The sequence below is a fragment of the Populus alba genome, chromosome 13, assembly GCF_005239225.2.
Source record: "Populus alba chromosome 13, ASM523922v2, whole genome shotgun sequence".
NCBI classification, from domain to species: domain Eukaryota; kingdom Viridiplantae; phylum Streptophyta; class Magnoliopsida; order Malpighiales; family Salicaceae; genus Populus; species Populus alba.
Genome location: NC_133296.1, coordinates 5,278,386 through 5,297,040, shown reverse-complemented (window position 1 = coordinate 5,297,040; position 18,655 = coordinate 5,278,386). Strand labels below are relative to the sequence as shown.

General features: G+C 34.6%; 2 protein-coding genes across 3 annotated transcripts; one reads left to right on the top strand and one right to left on the bottom strand.

The window, feature by feature from the left end:
* Window positions 1-776: 776 nt before the first annotated feature.
* Window positions 777-10,351, bottom strand: LOC118036383 (protein RRP6-like 2). 2 transcript variants are annotated; one of them, XM_035042049.2, is made up of 14 exons: window positions 9,521-10,346; window positions 7,107-7,262; window positions 6,755-6,913; window positions 6,593-6,676; window positions 5,995-6,074; window positions 5,783-5,833; window positions 4,353-4,461; window positions 3,821-3,903; window positions 3,553-3,598; window positions 3,317-3,404; window positions 3,042-3,211; window positions 2,128-2,382; window positions 1,945-2,046; window positions 777-1,515 (listed from the first exon to the last, which is right to left on the bottom strand). In XM_035042049.2, the coding sequence occupies exons 1-14, from the start codon at window positions 10,214-10,216 to the stop codon at window positions 859-861; spliced, it is 2,736 nt and encodes a 911-aa protein (XP_034897940.1). In that variant the 5' UTR covers window positions 10,217-10,346; the 3' UTR covers window positions 777-858. The 2 variants fall into 2 exon arrangements, with proteins under 2 accessions (XP_034897940.1, XP_073259992.1); XM_073403891.1 differs by lacking the exon at window positions 777-1,515 and adding an exon at window positions 1,534-1,723 and having other exon boundaries at window positions 9,521-10,351.
* A 2,823-nt stretch (window positions 10,352-13,174) lies between these two features.
* LOC118036496 (uncharacterized) lies at window positions 13,175-18,341 on the top strand. Its single transcript, XM_035042223.2, has 10 exons — window positions 13,175-13,422; window positions 13,689-13,917; window positions 14,549-14,650; window positions 14,887-15,056; window positions 15,617-15,750; window positions 15,872-16,049; window positions 16,431-16,989; window positions 17,339-17,451; window positions 17,550-17,797; window positions 17,961-18,341. Exons 1-10 carry the CDS (start codon window positions 13,214-13,216, stop codon window positions 18,185-18,187), a joined length of 2,169 nt encoding a protein of 722 aa, XP_034898114.1. The 5' UTR covers window positions 13,175-13,213; the 3' UTR covers window positions 18,188-18,341.
* The last annotated feature ends 314 nt before the right edge of the window (window positions 18,342-18,655 follow it).

The window sequence follows — 18,655 nt, the reverse complement described above, 5'->3', positions numbered from 1 at the left end:
TGATTTTCTTTTAGTGATTGTTTTTTTTTTTTTTTTCAATTTGAGTTTTTGATTATGTGTTTTTTGGGAATTGAGGTTTATAGTGGATTTTTATTTACTTTTTTTGTGCTTATATTGATCAATAAAACCCTTCTCGCTATTCTTTTTTTGTGTTTTGTTTGATAAAAAAAATAATTTAATTTTATTATTTAAAAATGATTAAAAGTAAAGGACCAAAATTACATAAGTGAATTATTTAAAGGCCTTTTTTTAAAACAAGGAAGGTTACAGTCTCTTTTCCATATTTTTGCCTTTGGGTTTTGCAATTACAAGGTTAGGTCCAGAATTTCATTTTTCTTTCATTTGAATCTCTAAATTTAAAAAAACAGATTATCGAATTACAGAAATTGGACAAAAACCCACTTTTTGAGGACAAATCTTATTATTTTTTATATCAATAAATTTCATTTTCTTATGGAAGTTCAATTTAGATAGGAATTTTATTTTGTTTTGGGTTAAATGTTTGTTTTTTTGCAGGTTAAATGGTAATTTAATACCTCAAATGGGTGGCGTGGGTTATTTGAGGTCTCTAAGATGTATTTTTAAGTGCTATGGGATGAAAACATTGGTTTAAATGGGTTTTTCACTCGTAAGGGTGGCTGCGGGACATTTCACATGTGGTGATCCCAACCACGTTGCATGAGTTCCATGAAAGCATCAAGTTGTCGACGCCAATGTAGAGGTTGCTTATGATAGGAGGACAGAAACCGTTGACTAAAATGCTGCAATCCGGGATCTATAGTAAATTGTGAGATTGCATTAGATTTCCAAGAGTTGAAGCGTTGTTTTCTTTTTTTACAACTAAGACTCAAAATGCACTCATCGGAAGGTTGCACTCCGATTCCCAGTTGCTGGAAAGGCCTGACGTCTTCTGCCTTGGCGATATTCTCCTGTCTCGTCATCCTTTTGCATTTGAGCTCCCGGTGAACTTTTTATCGTGCCCACAGAGTCAAGCACGCCCCTCTGATTTTTGGCACTCCCTACTTTCAACCTACCTGCCGGATCTTCACCAGATCTTAGTGCAGTAGTATAATCAAATGGCTTCAGCTTCAAACCGCCACTTGGTTCTCCAGATTTCTTAACTTCTGCAGTTTTTTTATTTTGATTACTGGATGGGAAGCAGTTTTGGAAACTCCTAGACAAATCAGCTAGAGAAACAGGTTCCTCTCCATCTGTTTCCGAAGCGGATCCTGAAGATTTGTCATCCCCATTGACATTTGTAGTTTTGGAATCGTCTCTATCTGGTTCTGCAATATGAGTGTTTTGTTCCATGTCTGAATCATTGTCCAGCAGTATTATATCTTGCAAACTAGAACCGGTAGCTGGGACATCCAAAGATTCTTCAGGATGTGAGATTTCAGAAACTCCAATGGGCTCTTCTACTACTAGTTTTGGAGGTTCATTGATGCCCATAAATGAATGGAATGGAAGGTTTACTGACGATCTTATCTTTTCTAACTTGATCTTTTCCTTGACCTAAATATTTGAAAAACAAAAAAGTCAACCAGAAGTCAAAATAGATACAAGGATTTTTAACCAAGCATAAAAAGGCAGTAAAGATGCATCAAGACAACTTCCTCAGTTGAGCATGTTGACATCCAAGTTTTGTTCCATGGTATGAATAAGTTGCACAGTGGAACTGCCAGTAAGGATGAAAGTTCCCATTCCAAATAATGACAGTCAACTGGCAAAAAAAACAAAAACAAAAAGGGCAAAAACATTGCCATTCCTTCACTCTCCGTTTAGTGTGGGAGAGAGAGACTGATTTTAATACCTTTCAAAATTAATATGCTCGGAAATTCAAGCACAAAGCAGACCACCCAAGTGAAAGATCCATTACTATGTTCTAGATTATCTGCTGTCTACATTGTTGAAAAGGAAGCAAAGTCAAGGTAGAACGCTCACCTTTTTATCAGTATCAAGTTTCCTCTTTGCAACTGCACCCCCAAGAAGTGCTCCAAAAGCACCAGTTGGCTTCTTGAGAACCTGAACAGTTGCTCCAGCAACCTGTACAGAAACAAGTGAACATGTAAGTCTAAGGATATCTAACAAGGATAAGTTTCGATCAACTTATCAAATATTTACAACCTTAGCTGTTGGAGATGTATCTGAAATATAACTACTGGATCCAGTATTCACTTCACCATTTGCACCATGATGCTTGGCAGAGCTTCCTTGTCCACCTCTGCCAAGTTCAACAATACTGCTTCCCTGCTTCGGAAGCCCCTTTTCCAGCTGCGCAGAAGTTTCATGGCAGGCAGCCACACCGCTGTTCATTCCATTGCCACCAGGAATGCTTTGCGCTTCAGATCCATCATTAGCTTCTGTCTCTTCTTGTGAGACCTTAATAAAATATATATTTCAGTTATAAGAAGCACAAAAGGAAGAGAAGAAAAAGAAGAAGAAAAGCAGCAGCATGCAAAGCAAAGTAAGAATCCAAAGTTTATCATCATTAAGTCTTCAGCCCTGCAGGTAACATGATTACAAATTTATTTTGAAAGACCTTCTGAATTTTGAGCAGTTACTAAACAAACCCAGCCATGCCGGAAGACAAATCAGCTTGCCCTGAACTCACTCTACTTGCCCAGCTTTCCAAATTAGAGTGCAACTTTGTGGTTGCCAAGGCTCTGTTAACCTTGGGCGAACAGGTTGCTTCACTTTAAGCAAATAAAACCACTGCTTAGCCTAGAATATCAAGTCTTGCATTTTTCTTTCTTTCTTTTCTTTTCTTTTTTTTTTTTTTTTGAGAATCAAGAATATCAATATTTTTTATTTCAGAACTGAAGTCAAGATAACATGACACGAAATAGGTTGAATTCTCAGCCCTTTATCATGCTAGGTAGGGGGGCTGGCCCTCAATTAAATAGTTAGTTGATCTACGAGTAACACATGAATTTGTAATCTAGGCATCCTTGTAAGTTAAGATTCATAATAGTCCCCATACAGGAGACACCTCTATAATATATGTGGAGATCATCAAATTTGTGCAAGCAAAGTCTTACTATTTCCATGTGTCTCTCCTTTAAATGTTGAACAGCAGCTTCAAATGCAGCAGAGGTTTGCATGGAGTGCCTAATGATGCTAACAACAGAACTAAGATGCCGTTCAATATATGAGTGCTTTGATTTCAGCAGTTGACGTAATTTGCTAATTGTAACAGGCATCTCTTTGGCTTTCACCATTTCCAAACAAAAGAGGATTTAAGAGTCAGCCTTTACCATAAGATATTCACAAACAAACTAAGTTGAAGTTATGACAAATTTGAGAAGATTCTTACCAATTTCAAGAAGAGTTTTGTTAGGCAATATATAGCCTGTGCTCTCATCTTCTGCACGGGCAATGGCATCTCTCCACTCATAAAGCCCCTGGAATTCATACAAAGAAATGGAGCACAACAAATACCCTGGGTTAAAACAGGAGACTATAATAACTCGGCAACAAAGTTATATCTATACAGTATAGTCCACTCAGTTTGCAAATTAAAGAAGTAAATGACAATAAGCAACTACTTACTGCAACAATGGCAAGCTGCTGAGCATTGAAACCAGCACTAGGCAACCTAAATCAAAAAATAATTACACCCAGAAAAAAGCATAGAAATTAGTGCTGGTTGATTTTGTTCCAAGATACAGTAATTACTGAGAAAAAGAAAGGCACAGAAACAGCCCAAATTTTCAGAAAGAAAGACATTCCAAAAAAAAAAAAACAGCATTGCTGTGTGAAATATCACACAGCTCATGTGATGGTACATAGAATCATAACTAAATCGTCAGTAACATACCCATACATGTTGAGATACGAGTTTTCAGTGAAAAGCTCCTTCTCATACAGCTGCATGCATACATCATAACTGCGTTTGTAGACCTGTTATCAATTACATCTCATTCAATATTGTAATGTTGTAGTTAAAGAATTACCATATCCTATTTTTAAGATCATAATCGAATGCAGTAATCAGATGAAGGAAAGCATTCCCAGTTCCCACAAAAGATTACATGGAAGAAATCAAAACTGTAGCACTAAAAGACTCATAACATAAAACAGAGATGTTAAATACAATGTTCAATTTTACAGAAATTCAAGAAATCTGGTATTTTTCATGTGTCTTCACTTACCCAGAGACATGCAAATCAAAGAAAATATGAAAAATATTGCCAACCAAGAATAATGCCAGCCAAAATAAACGACTCAGCCCCCATATAAAAAAAGAGGAAAGGACAGATGACAAGTCTTTCATCCCCTGTTCTCCGTCGTCTCATTCTCTCATATAGTTGAACAATCTAGAAAATGCCTATTGTTTATCAAAACCATACCTCTAACAAAGGAGGATCAGCATTTTCATTGTCAATAGGCTTTGAGAGTAACAGAGCTCTCATCAAATCATATATATGCAGCAGATAGTGGGTATCTTCTCTGGCATATCTGTCACCAAAAAAGAGTTGCCAATTAGATAATTGAAGAAAGTTAGCATCAACAGCTTTCACCTAAACCAAAATTAATAATGCAAATGACAGTGAAGGAAAGACTTCACAGAGTATCATGCAAGTCCTAACCCATCTTGTTTCCAAACAAATTGTATATGATGAATTACAAACTTGCACAATTGGAAAATTATTACGAAAGAAACTTTACTACTAGATGGAACTTTTTGCACAAAATACCAACAATGTGTTATTAAACACCTGAAACATCTCGCTTTGTAAAGTGAAATTTCCTTCCATGCCCATCTCACTTGTGGACCATGCAACTAACACAGGCCTTTTTCTTCCATTTTTCACTAATGAACAGAATTTAACAGATATGTTTTTCTGCGCCTCTATTTCTTTTTTATAGATTTCTTGTTTTTATTTCCTCCACAATTTCCCCATTCAATTTTTTTTTCTCTTATTGACATATTAACATTTACAATTATCTAAATTGAATTTCTTAAATGATATTTACAAAAGAAATCAAATATAGAAACATCATTCTTCCAGAAACCAGATATCTTTGTATCAGAAGAACAGCCTCATGCTCAGAAGATGAAACTTTTGGCAGGTATAACAGAAAATTAGACAGAAATTGATCAATTTTGATTGAAATATACACTTGACATGAGTGAATAAAATAGCATGAGCAAGAAAATCTTTGTACGTGAGAAGCTGTCACACTCCACTAAACGAGCACTATGAGGAGTTGTTGCATGAAACAAACTACTACTCAACAGCCATTTTTTTCATGCTTCTGCAACCTACTACCCCACATTAGAGATCAGAGCATATGCTGGAGTCTTGAGCAAATATTTCAAAATCAGTTTTACAAATGACAGGTAAACTCAGATTTATTTAGATGGACAGTCAAGGATATTTTTGGTGTTTACAAGAGTCAAACTAGGTTCAATTAGTTGGCAAGGATAATTTTTCCAGCTATGCAGTTGAAGATATTTGCCATGCGACATTACTACAAGAATGTGTAATATGAAATGGTTTCCAATCTCTGGGGAAAAATGATACCATAAGATGTCCACGATATCTGACAATATATAGTCAGTGTAGTCTAAAATGAAGTTCATCACAGTAATATTTCTTTCTTTCTTTTATTTTTTTTATTTTTTTGTCATCCAAAGAATTTCTGAAACTTCTTTGTAAATTACTGACAACAACTATTCCTTATATCAAATGGCTTACATTCAGGCAAATTCAACATAAAATGTGCAAGGGACAAGTTTGGAAAACAAAAGACAATTTCTAAATTATGTATTCACCTTATCATCTCATCAGGAAGCGGGCGTAGTCTCCATTCTGCATTCTGGTATCTGCAATGAACAAACAGGTCATCTTTACTTAAAATTTTGTACTAAAATACACGCACAAGAAAACAAGCACATGTTGCACTCTGGTAAAACACAAATGTGCGAAGTTATATGAATCAAGCCATAAGCAGTGGCAGATCAACTGATTACATGAGAGGACCTACTCTTTATTGGCAGTAACCCCACAAAAGTGATGTAAGAGGTGCTCCAAACTATTTCTTTCCAACTTCAGCACTCTTGAGGCCTGAGGATTGAAACAAATGTTAAGCATAAGAAGCACCAAATGCTAATGGATGCTATAGAAGAAGGAAAAAAAGAAAGAAATTATTTTTGGACACAAAATTGGTTATTTTATCCACTGATATGTGCAAGAAAAAGGGTCTTAACACATTTGTTTAAAAAAGGCACAGGAACTTAACAATTGATTTCCATAGCCAGACCCTCCCACCTTGCTTGAATCAAAGACACAAAAATCGACATTAAGAAACTACTTGATAGATAACCAAGAAAATGACCAACCTAATTTATTTAATGACAGAAGAGGCTGTACATGAGAAAAATCAAATTGCACAAGATCACATGGCATACTGCCAAATTGGCACAAGAACCATCAACTAACTATGAAGCCAGATTTTCTAAATAAAACATTGCAAAAATGAGTTTGCAGAGTCATGGTATACAATGTTGACATAAAGAACCATTGAGTAACAAGAAAAATAAAATCAAGTGATTATGAGAAGTGATAAAGTCAAAGTACAAGACCTGTCCAGTATCAAAAAGATTGCAGATATATATGCCAAAGTCCCGTTGAAGCCACACAACATCTCGATCTGCTCCATGCATGACCTAATTAAATTAAATGCTATCACAAATATGAAGAAACCTGACACAATGAAGCAAGAAAACAGAACTTCAATACCAGACCTTTCTCTTGGCAGGATCCTTGAAAACTTCCCTAAGATATGGGCCAACATGTATTCGAAGTTTTAAAGTATCTACAATAAAATCCTCGGTTCTGGTAGAAATTTGCATTAAGCATGTCAATCCTTGAAAAGATCGATATTGATTGTGCTCCAAATCAACCTGAACATTCCATCAAGCATGTTGAGAATGATTTATGATAAGAAAAAAATAATCACATGATGAAATCTGCAATACAATATAAAAAGATTGTGCATTTGAAAACTCTTGAAAGAAACCAAATGGCATTCATAAGACATCTATATTTGGTTATTCAATGGTTATATCTTGTAACAACAATTGATATAGTTTTTACCGCAAATTCATTCACACCACGCAATTTAGCTGCCAACTCCTTCAAATCCTTGACTTCTTCCACAAGCTTAAATGTAGTACTCTCTATTGGAAGAGGTGGTGCAGGCTCAACATCTCCAGTACTTTTATCCATGAAATCAAGAACAGATAGCCTTTCCTGTACACATGAAAGAGCAATAATTAGAAGCTAACTAGAGTATTCTCTCTTCCAGAAAGCAAAAGGAATAAAGAAAGCAAAAGGCTACTAAAGTTAAATGAGAACAATAAATCAATAGCTACATCCAAATCTTATTGTATTGGTAAGGAAATACTAGACAGCAAGCATGTATAAACAGGAAAAACCAACAGCCTTTCAAACACATAGTGATACACCAAAAGATAGTTAATGATGTAACATAAACACATATTCTGTCAGATTATATAGAACCCATCACCAATTGAAACATAATCATGCATAGAACTAACATAATCAGAAGGTCGCATAATCATGTAAATGGATTGGGAAAACAAACACTTCATTCATGGATAGAGCTGTCAGCATCTGCCTCTTAGCTATGAATTCTAGTTGCAATGAAAATCTATGGGTGATATTCAGTACTCCTTCACAAATCCCTCAATCAAGGTTGTTTAGGCTGGGAAGATAATAGAAGAACCCTGCTATTGTCAAAAGAAAGGTTTCACGATCATGGAAATCACCTTTCAAGGATTAAAACTTTCTGGCACAGAATATTTCGAAAATAAGGACATTTCCAAGCCAGGGAAAACTGTAAACAATGCACCCAACAGATCTCAAGGAGGGCAGTTGGACACCTATAAACGAAAGTAACAAATGAATCCTGTGGAAATAACTAAATTAACTTCATTGGAATGTCTCCAGCTTAGCAATCATTTTGGCAGTAATACTAAACCAATTGTTATAAAAATTTAAAAAAATAAAAACACTGAATATTTTAGGTATTCAGATCCATGTAAGATAAAAATTACAACAAGAGATGCTTATAACAGTAAAGATTAATTAAATTTCTTTTAATACAGGCCAGATACCAAGACTAGCTATATTTTTATATAGCAATCAGAATATTTACAGATACTAACTAATCAGAGGTCATTCCAGGTGCTTGAGAAATGAAATTAACATCCCAAAATATCTGTAAAAGAAGAAATCATGAATTGAAAATTCTAAATGAGGGTGTGCATTCATCACTTCTTCAACCATGTATATAGATGCAAACCACATTGCACCATTTTTACAAAATGATTATCATTAGATTACTTGAAAGATAACAAAATTTGTTACAAGTCAAAATTCTCAAAGAACAAGAAGAGACATCCAAATTATTCAATTTTTATTCATCCAAGTTTCACTTGTCAAAAAACCATCACGGCCCTTTATATAGAAAAAACTAGAAAACACTATTGATACTGAATAGAAAAATAAAAAATAGAATTGCTCACTTCAAATAGAAAAACCATAAAAGCCTAATAATGCTTAATAGGAAAATAAAAATAGAAAAAACTAAATTAACTAAAAAAATATTTATTTTTCCAAAAAAGCTCCTCGTGGGTCAATGTGAACCACCAATTGAACACTTTTGTGCAGGCCGCCACATCATAGTTCTAACTGTGTGGGCCACATTATTGTGGGTCTCTAACACAATAACTTTGTGTGAGCCAACCCATCATGAGTCCCACCAGCAAGATTTCCAATAACAGCAAACTGACACAAATGGAAACAACACACTAGTTTTTGGACGTCTCTTTCCCAAGGGCAAAACAACATCATCGAGTCCTCCTACACAAGCACTTCTTGTTTTGCAGCCTCTTCTAACTATGATTATTCAAATCATCGATCTATGATACACGTCCCAAAACCAATAAGGCAAAGAATAAGGGGGTTTCTTACAAGTCAAAGCCATCATAGGCTAAGAACACCATAATATTCATTTTTCATCCATCCAAGTCTCATTTGCCAAAAGGCAATTACAAGAAAACAAAACTAGAAAACCCTATTAGTATTGAATTGAAAAACAAAAAGAAAACTAGAAAAGCCTAATAATACTGAATAGAAAAACAAAATTAGAAAAAAAATAAAATTAATAAGGAAAATATTCATTTTTCCAAAACAGCTCCTGCATGGTATTCTTTCTTTTGAGACTTTATCCCTTCATCTTTGTCTTATAACTAGTATCCAATTGACTACTCACCGACAGAGTAAACCTGTGGTACTTGTATTGCAATTGATAACATGTTAGTCAATAATACTTGAGAAAAACCTAAAAAAACACAACTCTGCACGCATGCTTTCCAAAAATCTAAGATTACAAATATAACAATAACCACAAACAAACAGATTAACCATATGTGAATCAAACCGAATAACACAATTTAGAATCCTCAAATGTGTAAATCACTAACCAGTGGATGAATAACCCTCAGCCCATCTTCGCTTCTCTCCAACCAAACATGATCAAAAGCCCTATTCGAATTATTAACCAATATATTATGTTCCTCTTGCGGCCTCCTTATCGTCGGTATATGAAACGGAACCTTGGCCTTATTTCCCAAAATCCACTTCTTGTTATCCGCCACTTTCACTCCTGAGTCACCACCAGCACGACTCACTGAGTCATCACTCACCGTTTTCTTCATTGACTTCTTATTCTTCTTCCCTAGCACCAATTGAAAACCATCCTCCCTATCTACACCCACGACCCGACCCGTTTCCTCTCGGACTCTCCTAAATTCATCAATTGAAGCATCGAAACGCTCGAAAATCTCGTCGTTTACATTCACCAGCCAATCATACGCCTCGTCGATGTCGACATCAGTAGGGAACTGTAACTTGTCTTTGAAAATATGATTTGAAGAGGAAGACCCGATTGATTCGAGTAGCGATTGCGACTTCTCTGCGATTTCTTGAATCGGGATCTTGAATTCGTCGAAATTGTAGTAGAAATGGAAGTCTTTGTTCGATGGAATCGCGCGAGAAGAGGCGGAGAGGTTTGAAACTGATCTAGATAATTGGGTAGCTGTTAGGGTTTGTAAAGTTTGAGATTCTTTGGGGGATTCTTCTTCTTCCGTTTCGTCCATATCCGCGTCGTTTTGGGTCATCGTTTTTGTGTTGAGAGAAAAGGCGGGAGGAGGGTTTTGTTAGGGTTTGGGTTTTAAACACGTGACATTCTTGAAGAGAATGAGAGGTCTGTTTCAGTGTTATAGTTAAGTGGGAAAGAAGGAGATGGAGGTTGTTAGGTTTTGGTCACGTGATATGAGTTGATTTGCACGTGGAGAATGATAAAACCGGGGGGGGGGGGGAATGTGCATGATGTGGATTTCGTTAAAGTTGTTATTATTGGAAAATTACAAACAGTCAAGATTTATTCTTCACAAAAACAACTCTAAATTAATTTTAAAATCTAATTAATTTCTTCTCCAAGAAAAAAAAAATCAGAGAATGGTATGATTGATAATTAAGAAGAATTATAGCAGTAAATTGCTTTCCAAAACAATATCCAAGCAAGTAATTGGTGGCTAAACAACTAAACCAAAATTAAAAATAAAAAAGAGTTAATGATACTAAAATGACCAACATGACCCTTATCAGTTGTTAGCCATAAAAAAATAGAAATGAATAATTGGTTTTTGGGTCTATTTGGGATTGTAGTAACGATTGTGATTTAAAGTGTTTTTTGTTTAGAAATACATCAAAATAATATTTTTTTTATTTTTTAAAAAATTATTTTTATATCAGTGTATCAAAACGATCTAAAAACACTAAAAAAATTAATTTTAAATAAAAAAAATTCAAAACTGTTAAAAATACAAGTTGGACCACGATTTTTAAAATGTTCTTCATCAACAAAAACAAGAAAAACTATGGCATATAAATAATAATAAAAAAAAAAAAAAAGCTTGCCATGAAGAGAGTGTGTAAAAGAGACAAAAGTAAAGACCAATGTAATGATCATAAATAGAGGTGAGCGAAAAAACTAAAAAACTGATTAAATCGAAAAAATTGGAAAAAAAAAATAACTGAAAAAAACCAAACTGTGAAAAAAAAATCAATTAAAATTTTTTAAAAAACTGACCGGTTCATTTCGATTTTATAAGCCTGAAATCGAAAAAACTAAATCGAAACTGGAAAAAAACCGAGTCAAATAAAAAAAAATCGAGTCAAACTGAAAAACCGAACCAAACTGGTTTTTGTTCTAAAATAATTGAACCGAAACCAATTTCCAGTTTGGTTTTGATTTTTTTAAAATAAAAAAACCGATTTGATCATTTTTTTTTATAAAAACTAAACCAAATAAAAAATAATCACCCCTAATCATAATTGTTGTTACTTTCATATCCTAACAATTATCCATCTATGGTATTTTTAAAATAATTTTTTTAATCTCAATACCAAGAGAAATTAGTGATGCAAATTAGAGGGTATTTCTTCTTCTTCTTTTTTTTAATCTTTTTAGTAATTAAATTTTAAATGAGATTCAAATTAATACCCTAAAAGAATTACAAATAAAAAAAATTAATTTAACCCTTGAAACTAAACTCAATTCCAAATATTCCAAACGGATGGAAATTATTTTTATTAATCTCACACTTCAATTTGAGTCTAGGAAAAAAAATCTTCATCAATTCAAAGATGTTATTAAGAGTTTTAAAATATTACAAGGACTATGCTAAAAAAAAATTCTTATTTTTGTCATGCGTGTTTATAAATATAGTAATAGTTGTTTTTTTAAGTGTTTTTTTACTTAAAATTCTATTAAAAAAATATTTTTTATTTTTTAAAAATTATTTTTAATATAATACATTAAAACCATCTAAAAACATAAAAAAATTAATTTAAAACAAAAAAAAATTTATTTTATATTTTTGTAGGCATTATTATCATGCGAAAAAAGGGTTGAAATGAATGTTTAGGGTTCAAAAAATCAGATCCCGACTAAAGGTAGTAACCTGTACTAGTACATGACGAGTTGTCTACTCCTACAAAAAAAAAACGCATCATTTATTTAATTTTTTTAAAAATATATGTTCTCTATCCTATTAGATGAAAAAACAAGAAAGCTAGGTGTATGGGCCTAGTTCACGCGTGTCTAGGCTTTTATTTATTAGATTAGTCACACAATCATCCAATTCCATGTATCTGACCTTTTTTTATTAAACCATTTTTAAGATTTAAATAAAAAATTGTCATAAATAAAGTAATTAAAATTTAGATGAAAATATTACTTTATTGAATACCATTAAGTTTTGCCTTTATTTTTCAAATAAGCTTTTAGTATTTTGTTTATAATATTAGCAATTATTTTGTTATTTATTATACATGAAACTAATATGCAAAATGTTTTCAAATTTACAATAATAAATATTCAAAAAACTAAAATTTATATTTTTGTTATAAGTTTTTAACAAAACTTTTAAAATTAATTATTTTTTTCTTCAATTGCATACTATACAGACTTGATTTGCAAAAGAAACCAGAGTTTTTATTAAAACTTGCATTTCAAACTATGATAAGTTTTTTTTTAATTTGAAAAGCAATCATTATGATTAATTTTTAAAAAAATAATAAATTATGTAATAAAGAAATGTAGTTTAGATTGAAGAGATATATTTTTTATTTATATTTTAATTCCCTTTACTTTTAATTAAAAAAATATACCACTTGGTAAAAAAAAAAAATTCGTTTAGCAAAAAAACTATTTTTTAAGAATTTAAATAGTATTCTTCTAAAAACCATAAAGGTATACTTCAAACCCTTTGGTTTTAATTCCAAAAAAAGACTCTATTGTTCTTGACAGACCTAATGTCAGAGGGAGAGAGGATTGAGCCTATTTAGCAGCATCTAACAGCTTAGTGCTGACTATGAGCCCGGTTGACAATTTTTTTGTAAAAAAACAAAATATTTGTAGATGTTTCTCTAAATTCCAGGGGAAAAAGTGTTTGGTGAATTTTTTTTAAAAAAAAATTGAAAGCCATTTGTTTTCTTCATGCAGCAAGAGTATTGAAAATACCTTGCAATCCTTGCCCATAACCCAAATTGGAAATGGGCTGGAGTGGAATTCTTCCTTCACCTTCTATCCTCCATATTGCAATGCGAAGATGTACAGTACTACTGAGCAAATAAGGGGCGTGGCACCAAGTGTCTGCATGGCCAACCCAACGTGTCAACCAAAGAAACGAACAGGTCTCGGTCTCTCCACAAAAGGGTTGCTTCTAATAACCTCTCTTAGAGTGCAGATTCACAAAGCCAACTTGAAGATGAAGCATCAATCCTCCATTGCTAATGATGTTATCCACAGATGTGCCCAGTAAATCTCTGTCTATACATGTGTCTTCATAGTTTTTATATGTCCAAATGTCCATGTACATAGATTGCATCATTCTCTTGGTTTGGAACTTGCTGTTAATGAGCTGATGGGCTCAAGAACTTCCGATGTTTGTATATGCCATCATTAGTTGATACCACCTTAATGTGTTCTATAAAGTTTTTTTCTGATTGTTAAAAAATGATTTCACTCTTCCGTTTACTTATTTTATTACTGAGAAACATATTGTTTGGTTAAATTTTGTCCAGAAAATTGGGTGTTTCTGTGGAGAAATTGGTGGAAGAGTTTGAAGCGGGATGGAAGCAGGAAATAGGTGATTATTCAAGGAAATTAGTGGAATTTTGTTGCTCAAAAGCACTTACTGTAGAGTGTCCACATATACAAGAAAAAATAATTGATGGATCATTCAGCCGGTTGACGTTTGATATGATGCTGGCCTGGGAGATGCCCACTTCCCAGGATGAAGAATCTCATATGGTACAGATATTTGCCCTCTGTCCAAGTATATTTACTACTAATTCCAACTGATTAGAAGGATTCGTTTTTGGTTTGCAAGGAGGCTCATAGAGTCAATCTGCGCAACATGTTTCACTTTTCCTGTGTGGCTAATTAAGAGCATATCTTCAGTTTTGCATATATTTCTCTGTTGTGATTTTTTCCCTACGTATATATGTTTTTGTGTCATATATATATCAGTTTCAGGCAAATGCAAACTCGATTGTTGGTCACATGAATGTATGGTTTCAAGAACCATGGTATTCCTCTAGGCAACCAATTATGCAGTGGTGTAAATTCTTGTACATTCTTTTCCTAGTTAAATATGGGAACTTATTGCATAAGAGTATCAGATCATTAGTAGAACCATTAATATGTGATTACCTTGTAAGTTTTAGGATGTTAGTAAAAAATTAGGGTCATAGAGATTGGTTAAATGCACCACAAATTTTCAATTTCTGCTGTCCTACAGATTCTTTGTAACCGTTAAATATGTCTGGCCAATTTCAAATGGATTGGAACCGTTGGGAAGGATTCTACATTTCAATATCGTTATAAAATCTGTTGTCTCCTTCATTTCAGTTTTTATGTTAATGGTTTATTCGGATCACAGGAGCAAGTGGGGAAGGGAAGAGAAGACAGGAAGCTACCAGCAAATGTTCCTGAAGAACAAGATGACATTCCTCTTTTCTATACCGACCTTATGCCGCTTCTTGTAAGAAATTCTTTTTTGCTAATTTAATATCGCAGAACAGACATCAATTTGTCCCCCCACCCCCCTTTTTTTTGGTCCGCCTTAAGTAATAGAATATGTTTTACATTAGCCATCTAACATTTAGTTTACATGGCATGTATAACTGGTTATCTAGTTGTTTCAGCTAGCTTGAATTTTTTGTTCCTTCTTTTGCTGCTCTTTTCTTGGATTATGTTTTGATTGTGTTCTGTGACTAGGTTAACGAGGAGCCAAGCATTGGAGAAGATGCATTTGTTTGGCTTGGATCATTGGTTCCGTTAGTTGTGGATGTTGTTAATGGAAGATTTGCATTTGAAACTCTAACAGCACCTACAGGCCACCGGCTCTTTTTTCCTGGTTACAAGAAGTTCTTGCAAGAAATTGACAAGTAATGCATCTGAACTGTACTTCCAAGGAGTCAGTATGCTAATCTATTGATGGAGATTGAGTAAATTAAAAAAATATAATGAAGGGATGAAATTAGTTGTAAAAAGCTTGTGTTTTCCTATTGGATAACAGGATGGCATAGAAAACAACTTGGCATGTGATGATTTCACATAGATCTCAACCTGTAATAACTAATACGTAAACACAGTTAGCCAGTTTTGACCTGGTTGAGGTGCAACATAGCAAACAAATGTAGTGCTGGCCATGCACCATTCTGGCATTAAGCTGAAGGTCTCAGTTTATTTAACAGCTCAAATTTTGGACACGTTTAGTTATTAGAAATCAGGTACCTTGAATGGACAATAACCGTAAAATAGTTCACCGCTTCAATATGGTAACGGCTCCGCTTAAGAACAATGTGCCCCAGCCCCATGTTTTATGTCGCAGGATAATAGTAATGGCCCAAAATAGTACTAGATATAAATATATGTTTGTGGGATACAATTGCATTTGAAATGCAATTTTTTCTGATTTATTGCCTGTGGGTTTCTTCGTCATAAGATGCATAAAGCATTTGCAAAAGCATGCAAAGCCGAAGGGAGTGGAGCTTGCCGATGATGAGTTTATACTGCATGTCGAAGGCACTGCAAGCTCACAGAGAGTAGTGCGGCATGTTGGAGGAACAAGTTGGCCTGGTATACCTTCCTCTCTTTTTATTTTGTGTTTATGATCCGAAGGAATAATAAATAGGCCCTCTAATGATTTTTAGAGGTTTCTTCTTCTATGGTGATTTGACTTTAAAGTTTATTTTTCTAGGTAGGCTTACTCTGACCAATTATGCTCTCTACTTTGAGGCTATGGGAGTGATAACGTATGATGATGCACTTAAGATTGACCTTTCAAAAAACATATCACACACTGTGAAGCCAGCCGCCACAGGTCCATGGGGTGCTCCACTTTTTGACAAGGCCATAATTTACGAATCTCCTGAATTGTAAGACTTACCATGCCTTTGTAAGACTGTCACGAGTTTTAGTGGCCAAATCACAAACAAGGTCCTAGCTAATGGGCATGAAATTCCTATTGTTAGTTTATTAATGCTGCTGCTTGGCGTTGTGCTACTTTTTTTTTCTTCTTTTTTTGAAAATTGGCAACCTTAAATTTAGATCCCATGTGATATGCATATTAATGATATTGATGCTTGAAATGTATAGTAGACAGTTTCAAGGTGCATGCCTCACTTACATTTTTAGTATTGCCTGCCTTCATGCATGCCAAAACCTCAAGCTAGAGCATCGTGACAATTATGCTAATCTTGTTGATACAACTTGTTGTCTGTGTTATTATGAATGATTTTTCCTCTGAAATTCTCTAGTTCGGAAGGAATTGTGCTAGAGTTTCCAGAGATGACAAGTTCCACAAGACGTGATCATTGGCTTGCACTCGTCAAAGAGGTTATGCTAATGCACCAGTTCTTGTCGAGTTATAATGTGGAATGTCCAATACAAGCATGGGAGATGCATGCAAGAACAATATCTGGAATCATAAGGCTGCATGCAGCTAGAGAATTGCTTAGAATATCGCCCCCTTCTCCAACAAAATTCTTAATATTTGCCTTATTTGATGAGTTACCCAAGGGAGATTATGTACTAGAACAACTTGCCGAGAGCCTGAAGAAAGTTAATAGTGGGCATCCATGCAGCGCTTGCTCGATTCTAAGAACTATGAACATGTCTCAGTCAGTGCTCCCAGGTGTAGAAGTTGAAGCAGTGGGAAAGGAATGTACTAGTGCAAGTGGTCAAGACGACATTCCCTCCTCATTGGAGAGTGCTATTGATCAAGTAAGAGAGGAAGCAAAGGAAGTTGAAATTGCCAAAGCTACTACTGAGGTGTTGAAAGAAGATGGGATTGGTGAAAGTGCGACCGTTCTGATGGTAAGTTTCCAAATCATCCGAACTTTATTTCCAACACAAACCATGATATGATAATCTTTCTTTCGCTTCAGTAAAACAAATAAGAAACAACAGATTTTTGATTCATCGCATCTCAAAAGTAAACAAAGAAACAATATGTCCACTCATCATGAGGTAGCCTGCCATGATTGTTTCAGTGGCACAAGGTGGGTGTTGCAGCTAACAAAGGAGAAATTTTCCAGCTTAAAATTTTTTAGTTGATATCTGTTTAAACTTTCAAGGGATATGCAAGGTAGCATATTTGTGATTTGTAAAATAATTGTCATACATCCAAAATAAAGATCTCATAGGTTCATACTCTGTATCGTAGGAGTTGCTAAAGCCACTGGAAAATGTGGTGCCGTGGTTTCAAGATGTCGTTTCATGGAGAAGACCAGCCACCACCCTGACCATGATTGTTGCATCTTTAGTTATCATCTACAAGTAAGTTCTTTTTTCACACTAATCCTCTAAACCATACATGAAGAAATCTTTGAGTTATGCATGACTGATGAAGAATACATCTGTATTCGGTAATATAGGGAGTGGGTTGGAAAGGCTATATCTGCTGGCTTGTTGTGGTTGGTGTTAAAGATGATTCTGGCAAGGTATGGAAGATCTCAAGACAAATGCAACGAGGTAGTAGTGTGCAGTGGTTCAAACCAGAAAACTACAATGGAGAGCATTGTAGCAGCTCAATTTGGTTTGAAAAATGTTCATGAGATGATGCAGCTGGCAAATATATCGATATTGAAAATCCAGTCACTTATACACGCAAAAGCCCGCAAGGTATTTCTTGCACCAATCCATGATTCCACTTTTTTAAAGCAATCTTTACTTGAAAACTTTTTGAGCAAAAGAAACATGTCTTCTCTTCCATCATATAAACTTTATGAATAAAAACACCATTTTAACAGATTCCTGAAAAAGTTCTCGTCGTGTTGTTTGCAGCAAAGCTGATGTGGTGATGGCGGCAATGACTGTATTGGCAATAATCTTAGCAGTGGTTCCCTTAAAATACATGCTCATAGCCATCACATTACACAGCATCATCATAACATCAAAGCTAGGGAGGCACTTTAGAAATGCACAAGGGAGCAGAAGGCTGAAAGAATGGTGGGATTCAATCCCAATTGTCCCCATTCACGTGGTAGAAGACGCTTCTCAATGCCCGTCATAGCTTGTTAGCAGCCTTGGCTTGCTATAAAAGCTGCAGTACTAACTGCTAGAAATGCACCATGGATTAGTGTCTGCTGCTCAAGTTGGCAAACCTCCTGTGGCATGATTGAACATTTCCTCTTTTTTTTTCCCTTTTATCCTTTGGTTGAAGAATGTATTGCAGCAGTTGACAAACAGAAAATAACATCATCTAATAAGGGTTTGATCTTATAGAACATAGAAGAAAAGTAACATGGCAATGTACTTCATAAATGTTGCACATGTATTTCGGTTTTTGATATGTTTTTCAATTTCTTTTGGCCATCTTCAATAAAAAGAAGCTTGATGGAAGTGTTGATGTCCTTGCTCTCAGAAATCATCCATAAGAGTGTTGCATTATGCCATCGATCATGTTCATGAAAACTTTTGGGGTTACAAAAATATTCCACCCCATTGTTAACCTCCAACGCTCGCCTGAAAGACGGTTTCC